This window comes from Pyrenophora tritici-repentis, chromosome 4 (genome assembly GCF_003171515.1).
Source record: "Pyrenophora tritici-repentis strain M4 chromosome 4, whole genome shotgun sequence".
In the NCBI taxonomy this organism is placed as follows: Eukaryota; Fungi; Ascomycota; class Dothideomycetes; order Pleosporales; family Pleosporaceae; genus Pyrenophora; species Pyrenophora tritici-repentis.
In genome coordinates, this window is record NC_089393.1 from 1,370,566 (window position 1) to 1,377,894 (window position 7,329).

The 7,329-nt window shown below is 47.9% G+C and overlaps 5 protein-coding genes across 5 annotated transcripts; 2 read left to right on the forward strand and 3 right to left on the reverse strand.

Moving 5' to 3' along the window:
* Positions 1 to 559: 559 nt before the first annotated feature.
* On the forward strand, positions 560 to 1,641 carry PtrM4_093000 (MAPEG domain containing protein; the record flags this gene model as incomplete). Its single annotated transcript, XM_001934279.1, has 5 exons — positions 560 to 612; positions 671 to 736; positions 896 to 971; positions 1,053 to 1,269; positions 1,436 to 1,641. 5 exons carry the CDS (start codon positions 560 to 562, stop codon positions 1,639 to 1,641), a joined length of 618 nt encoding a protein of 205 aa, XP_001934314.1.
* Positions 1,642 to 2,034: 393 nt separating this feature from the next.
* On the reverse strand, positions 2,035 to 2,607 carry PtrM4_093010 (uncharacterized protein; the record flags this gene model as incomplete). The annotated part of the gene is made up of 1 exon (XM_066107022.1): positions 2,035 to 2,607. One exon carries the CDS (start codon positions 2,605 to 2,607, stop codon positions 2,035 to 2,037), a length of 573 nt encoding a protein of 190 aa, XP_065962690.1.
* An 827-nt stretch (positions 2,608 to 3,434) lies between these two features.
* On the reverse strand, positions 3,435 to 3,905 carry PtrM4_093020 (TolA, Membrane protein involved in colicin uptake; the record flags this gene model as incomplete). The annotated part of the gene is made up of 1 exon (XM_066107023.1): positions 3,435 to 3,905. One exon carries the CDS (start codon positions 3,903 to 3,905, stop codon positions 3,435 to 3,437), a length of 471 nt encoding a protein of 156 aa, XP_065962691.1.
* A 1,013-nt stretch (positions 3,906 to 4,918) lies between these two features.
* PtrM4_093030 (uncharacterized protein) lies at positions 4,919 to 5,596 on the reverse strand (the record flags this gene model as incomplete). The annotated part of the gene is made up of 2 exons (XM_066107024.1): positions 4,919 to 5,370; positions 5,497 to 5,596. The coding sequence occupies 2 exons, from the start codon at positions 5,594 to 5,596 to the stop codon at positions 4,919 to 4,921; spliced, it is 552 nt and encodes a 183-aa protein (XP_065962692.1).
* A 1,205-nt stretch (positions 5,597 to 6,801) lies between these two features.
* On the forward strand, positions 6,802 to 7,071 carry PtrM4_093040 (uncharacterized protein; the record flags this gene model as incomplete). Its single annotated transcript, XM_001934278.2, has 1 exon — positions 6,802 to 7,071. The coding sequence occupies one exon, from the start codon at positions 6,802 to 6,804 to the stop codon at positions 7,069 to 7,071; it is 270 nt and encodes an 89-aa protein (XP_001934313.2).
* Positions 7,072 to 7,329: the final 258 nt, after the last annotated feature.

Here is a 7,329-nt window from a genome sequence, read left to right on the forward strand (position 1 = left end):
ATGTCCAACGTCAAATGCCTACCTAATTCCTTTTCCTTCCTCTCTTTTTCGCAGCCTTGCCCTATAAGCTTTTCTCTCTATCATTTTTTGTTTACTGTGTTGTATCGAAAAGAGTGCGGTAATGATGATTTTTTATCCTCCAGGTCACCAGGTGTGCCCCAAAAACAAAGTCCTGTCACTTCCAAACACCAATGCATCCAGCTACCATCAACCCCGCAGATAAGCACGCGGTCATCGATCAACAACGCGAACAACTCGCATCGGCCCAATCACTCAACTCGGCCATAGCTCCACCAACACCCGTCTCCACATGTGCCTAGGCCCTGCAGCTGCCGGCGGGAATTCCGCCCTGAAACGTCATTGATCGACTTGCAGGAATTGACAATGCCATTGTCCGGAAATTTATATACGGGACGGGTCAGCGCCGCTGCACTCATAACGCATGCTGCTTACCATTTCACCTGAAAACTAATTCAAACTCTACCATCTGTCTCCAAGGCTTACAGCAGGTCACCGGCTTACGAGAAAAAACTTCATGTACGAACACCAGCCCGAAAACATGGCCGACGAGAAGAAAGGGCAGGTTAAGCGTGTTGCTGCCGGAAATGGAATGTGAGCTATGCATGTTGTCGTGGAGAAAAAAGATTTTTGGAACTGACATGTCACGAAGTCTCAATCCCTCGGGCGCCATGGTGATGGGTGCTGCTCCTATGTATCTCGCACTTATACCTTTGACGTGGGTTTGCGGAAATTCTTTTACTCTATATCTACTTAGTCTTTCCTCCTTCGAACACGCATCTACTTGCAGAATGTAAACGGAGGGTTAAGCTCTTGAATCCAAGGCTTAACTTCGACAATTGATATGGAAAGAAACACCGACCTGACAACCACATAGCACATACCTCACCAAACCGGACAGCGTAACGCAATCTCTTGTCCATGCGCTGATCAAGCTTCTCCCTGGTGTCGACGTACGTCATGCTTACCCCCTTGGACCTTTTTTCCCTGTCGGGTTGGTTTCTTTTTCTTTCGGCTGACTGACGATCCCACAGGCTGCGTCAATAACCGGCGGTCGCGCAATCCCAGCGCTCAGCGCCATATATCTCTTTTGGACCTTTGGCGCCTCTGGTGCAATCTCCGTGGCGGGACAAGCCATGAGCCGAAGGGAAGGGTTAGACAATGACCACCCGAGGAAACATGTGCATGCGCTTGAGGGGCTGCCATTGAGGATGAGGAGTGCGCATTATGCGCTTTTGGAGAACTTCCCTGGTATGTTGGCTTGATGTCTCTGATATCCTGCTCTCTTCTTTGTTCGTTATACTGGCTCTTGCTGTAACAGCGCTTTATGAAGTATGAACCTTGGTGGTCTTGCAATTACGAGGTCGAGGTGTCATGTATTATGGGAAAGTGGACTTGCTGACGAAACCGATTGCAGGGTTCGCCTTGGCTGCCGCGCTGGCGCAGGTCCTCGCACCGCAAGACGCGCAGGTGGTCAATTTGTTGGGATTACACGTCATTACGAAGTTGATGATTCACTACCCGGCTTACGTGAGCAACATGGCGGTGCCGAGGTCTGTAGCACATCTTACTGCGACATCAGCCTTGATCAATATTTGCTGGATTTTGGCGGCCGGCAAGTAGGCAATCCGCGTTGTTGTTAGTAGAGGGAGGCGAGGAGTAAAGAATTATGAGGAGAATCAACAGAGGTAAGGAGAGAAGGAACTAAGACAGTGTGGCAAAGTAAATATTAGAGCAGTCAAAGTATAACAAGCGAATATGATTGAGACCTGTGGTCTCAGATATGGAACCGCTTCCTGCCGAATTCAAACAGCTCACAGCGACAAACACACTTGTCGATGCAACGGTAAGGTCACCCACTCCTTCATCTGATCCCAAAAGCGTACCCTCTTTATGACTCTTTCTCCCGAATTTGCAGGTATCTCGCAGGAGTGTTCACCCTCCGCCCCCTCGCACTTGATACATACATGGCGTGACTACCGAGGGATATTTGCTAATTTTTGTTAGTAAGTTTGACTACGATTTTTTGCTACTCCACGTACAGATTGTGACATGAAGAATATAAGTCACGTCTTCTCGTTGCTCGGCAAAAATACAGATTGACGCCGGTTGCCCCCAACCACCATTAACGCTCCCAGCCCCATCAGAAATAGCAGGGTCCGATCGACGTCGGATTGCTGGTTGGGCGGGAACAGCAGGTCTGCCGCGATAGGGACCTACGGCGGGAACATATGGGGCGTTTGTTTGCAGCTCAGCACGAACCCTGAAGTGGCCACGCGCTTGGATTTGGAGAATAGGGTACCCATTTACTGTCGCGGCCCTCCATCGCCAGTCATGACCTGGTGTATTTACTCCAACAGTCCATGGAAGTGTTTCCAAGGACCTTACGTTGGTCTGTATGTTGCGTGTGATGGGGACGTCGATGGGTGGGAGGTGTGCCCCTTCGGGGACGCTGGGGATAGGGAGCGGAAAAGCAGGACAGAAACCGCTTCCCCCGGCTCTTGGGAGAAGTTCGACGTCGACTGGCAGACATTGAACCAGGAGGGCCAAATATATTGGTAAGAGAAGAAAACGATATAGTAAATGCATGGTGTATGTTGAGCCCAGGTAGGCGAGTAACGTGGTTTTGCTCCAAGCAAGCAAGATAGTGGAAGCAAGTGAATGCCCAGGTGTACTTCGATGTCGGTCGCCGCAGGCCATCTTTATAATTCCCTTGCAGATCATCCCTTCGACAAGTGAATCGCTCCTAAACTTAGAATTGGCCGCTCGGTAGTTCTGAGTGTCATCCTTCTCTGATACTTGGCGTCAAAGCGACGCATCTCAAATGAGATGATTGACAAGATGGGACCATAATTTGATGCCACGGCCGCTTTGCATGCTCATTTTGACACATAAACTGTGCAATTAGAGAGAATCACTCATGCCTATCATCACTGTATGTCATTTTAGCCGGCCAAAGAAAGTTCAACTACCTTGGCAGGAGGAGATAATGCTGGTTATATCCATCAACGCTTTACTGGTTTCCCCCATAATCCATCGATGTTCCACAATTATCGATTCCAGTTTGCCCGACGCCAGTGTCGTGAAAACCCGTATTTCTATGGCGTAGGTCCAAGCACATAAGACTACCTAGGTACTGCTGACACAACTCTTGTGGGTCTTATCTTGGCATGGTCACTCGATATCGCAAAGGCGCGAACCCACAGATATACCGTCTCAGGTCGATCAGCACATATCTATAGCTTTCTTTGGTATAGCCTTGTAACGTGCCCGTGCGCAGCGCGCACGGATTCGCAGCGCGCACGCCGAACACCATCTGCTCAATCTCAAGAATGAGGCTGTACAACGCCACACAATAGCTCAATATTGATAAAAACGTGATGTAGCAGTAATTAGATGCTTGCGATCAACTTGTACTATCTATGTTTTTGCGGGAGGCTGACGTTGCGACCACGTAATGTGACTTTAGGTAGAGCAGCAGATGGCCCATCTCGAGCTTGATCACCAGCGTGAGCAGCGCTAGCGCGTTTTTGACGCTTGTTACTTGATAAGGTTACTTGTGAGGCTTTACGCTTGCGTTGTTGAGCTTGTTGGATAGTTTTTTTCTGGTGTTGAGCTTCAACTTTGCGCGCGCGTTCAGCTGCTTTCTCAGCTCGCTCAAGCTCCTTCGCTTCCTTGAGCCTCTGCCTCTCCACACGCCTCTGCTCGAGCTCAACTTGACGCTGCAGCTGAGCCTCCTTACGCTGCTTCTTGGCCTGTGCTTTTTGGAGTTTCTCCTCCGTCTCATCTCGCTCCCGTACTGCTTCTCTAGCTCGAGCCTCACGCAACTTGCGAGGAGACCAGAAGACAGAGCCACCAGACTCCGCAACAATCAATCGGATCGGCATGATTGATTCCTATCTAGGTTAAAGGCTGCCTAATAAAGTAACTCTTTAACCTATATAGGAATCAATCATGTCGATCGATTGATTGTTGCGGAGTCTGAGAGCCACCGTGATACTCCTAGCGCTGTTGAAGGTCAAGAGCTTTGCCCTTCTTCTTATGCTTCTTTTTATGTTGAAGAGCCTCTTCTAAACTATCTACTTTATGGTTTAAAGCTCATTCTGAACAGAGAGATGGTGAACGCTTGAGCGTAGCTTTCTTGCCTCATACTGATGGCTATCAGTGACAGCAGCTCGAACTAATCGATCAAGCTTTCTCCAATCATGATCAGAGAGCCCTGATGATGAGCTTCTCTCAGCTTCTGGCGTGCTGGCAAATCTACGGAGGATAACGTTGGCGTCCATTAGACTCCGCAACAATCAATTCAATCCGGTCACTCTCCTAGACCCACTTACCTATCTAGGTAGGGCTTAAACTCCTATAGGTAACTACTAGGCTTAAAGCGGTAATCAATCAATCCAATCTGAACCTTCTAGGACCCACTTAATTGATTGTTGCGGACTGTGGCGTCCATTAGCCAGATCCCAGTGGCTTCGAAGGCCTTCAATATGAGACTCTCCGTGAAGGAGGATATCCAGGCGCTCCAGAAGAGTGGGAAAAAGTCCCCTTTCTTGATTAGAGCGAGGCCTTGAGCCTTATAGAGATAGTTAGTGAGCTCGTTGGAGTAGGCCTGAGAGAGTGGCTTGAACAGCACCACATCGAGCGGCTAGAGCGTGTGGGTTGAATGGGGAGGAAGGATTATAAGGAGGATCCTGTGGCGATCACAGTAGTCGATAAACTCCATCGTGACATGAGATCCATGGCCATCAAGGATGAGCAATCGCCATCTCCCTGATCGCTGCTTTGTATAGCGATCAAACACCTGCTTAAGCTAAGCTAGGCCTACGTCATCGTTTGACCAGCCTGTTAGAGATGATGAGATAAAGACCTTATACTCTCCTGCCTTAATATCCTCTACCTAACTTAATCGTATAGCTCCTTTCTTAGCTGCGTAGATAAGGGCTGGAGGCAGCGAGCTCCTATCAGCGCAGCAGCAGGCCAGGACTGTCAGAAACTCGCGTGATCCATCCTGGAGAGATGCTCGAACCTCCTTCTTCTCCCACTGACGCCTGCTGAATATCCTCTTGCTTCTGCCTACTAAGCTAATCAAGAAGCCCTTCTCATCCATATTGTATATATCTCGAGCCTCTAGGTGGTATTGGATGATCTTTCTATGCAGCAGCTCGAAGTAGAGTCTATACTTTGACTCAGAATTAGCCAGGTGGCGCGTACGATCTATGGCGCTGGTCCACTTTGAGATAAGATGGATCTCGTGTCGGTTGATGAAGCGAGTAACCCAGCTCTCGCTGAGCTGCTGATGGGCTACTTCTGATAAGAAATTCCTAATCATCTCCCTTGTAGGGGGTAGGCCTTGCTTGGTAAGCTTAGTGATATACCGTACAAGCTCTAGCTCTTAATGTGGCGCGAGGGATTGTTTGTCGGCTGTATAGTCGGCTCTCGAGCGTGAAACGCCTCGGTGTCTTCGGCTCAACGCACTCCTTGATACGTTGTACTTATCAGCATATTGCTGGTATACAATTTTATCTCCAAGCTCTCGCGATTCGATTGCTGCTAACGCTTTGTCAATAGCTGCCATGCTGGTTGAGTTATGACGCGTTGAAGTTTGTAGGTGTTTCAGTGTTTTGGTGTTCGGCGTGCGCGCTGCGAATCCGTGCGCGCTGCGCACGGGCACGTTAGCACCGACTTCGCCAAGGACTTTTCCCCGAACTTTTATTCCAGGAATACTCAACTTGTCTTTGAAGCATACCATGCGGACATGGTTAACCTGTATCAATATCTAGCCGTTAGCTATGTTTTCCGAAATATTGCAATGCGATTATGATTTTGATAGTTGATTAAGGTTACTATGTTGTTCTGCTTCAGAGTTTTTCCCTTGGTTGTCCCATCCGCTGCTTACGTTGGGGGCCCCACAGCCAACATTACATCATCTCGGCCAAATGAAAAGTTTGCATACGCTATGTATAGATTGATCGACTAGAAGACGATACAGATGGAAAATATCTCAAAAAACGCTTATACAGACCGAGAGAGGTTGCACTGTTACTTCTTCAGTATTTGCCGTTCGAGTCTGCTGGCAGTAGGTGTAGTGCCAGTAACCACAGTCAAGAAAACAAAGTCACAAGAGATTGATAATTCTACTCCAAAGCGTATCGCTTTACGTGCCTGCCTTATCGAAATTTTCTCAACGTAGCCTCTCGATTACTGCCACATTCACACCAACACCCGTCATCTTGCCAAATTCGACGTATCCTACACTCGTGTATGACGGGGATCTGTCTGCATAACTCCCTGTAAGCGCCATTTTTCATGAACCCAATCAGCGAGTCTGTCGATCAGCTTCTAGTACTCAGGCCAAGGGGCTACTAGTTTCAAGATATATCCAAGACATGAGTTGTTAGCATAGTTATCGGAAAGTCTGTGATGAAATGGTAGTATTCTGTGTTGAGGATGGCGCTGAGCTTCATAGAAAACGTGTATCACTATGATGCTACGGTCAGTGTCTCCCACATCTCAGATGTGTTTCAGTGACACAACTCCCGGACTCAAGGGAAAGTGAGGCGATGTCACTGAAGAAACTTGAGTAATTCCGAATACGGTTGCTCGGGACACTTGATCAAAGCTGTTTACATTCGTACCGGTTCTAGCTTTTCTTGTACAAGAACCATATCCAAGTTGACCTTGAAGTTATGTATATAAAGCTTACCTTTGTCCTTCCACTCGAGCCTCATCATCATCTATCCATCGTCTCAGTATAACAGAGTAAACCAAACATTCATCACTATGTTCTTCAACACTGCCCTTTTCTTGGCTGCCCAAGCCATTATGTCTTCCGTAGAGGCCGCCCCCAAAATCGCGAAAGGCAACTGGATGGAGCTTGACTGTTATGTTGCGGGCGTCAAAGTCAGCGGCAATTATACAACCGCCGGCCCACCCCAATTTGACGAAAATGGGAACATTAAGTTCACCTACGACTGGCAGCTCACATGGCAAACCTGCAAGAACACTTATTCATCCACTGTACGACAGACTCCGCAACAATCAATCGATTGACATGATTGATTCCTATATAGGTTAAAGAATTACTTCATTAGGCAGCCTTTAACCTAGATAGGAATCAATCATGCCGATCCGATTGATTGTTGCGGAGTCTGCTGTACGATGATGAACTTCCAAAACTGATTGGACAGGACTAATGCTAATTCCATACAGGCTAGCTACGACAATGCCAAGGGCCGTGTAAGATTGTGCTTACACATTTTCAGACTCCGCAACAATCAATCCAGATTGGTCAGATTGATTGATTTGATT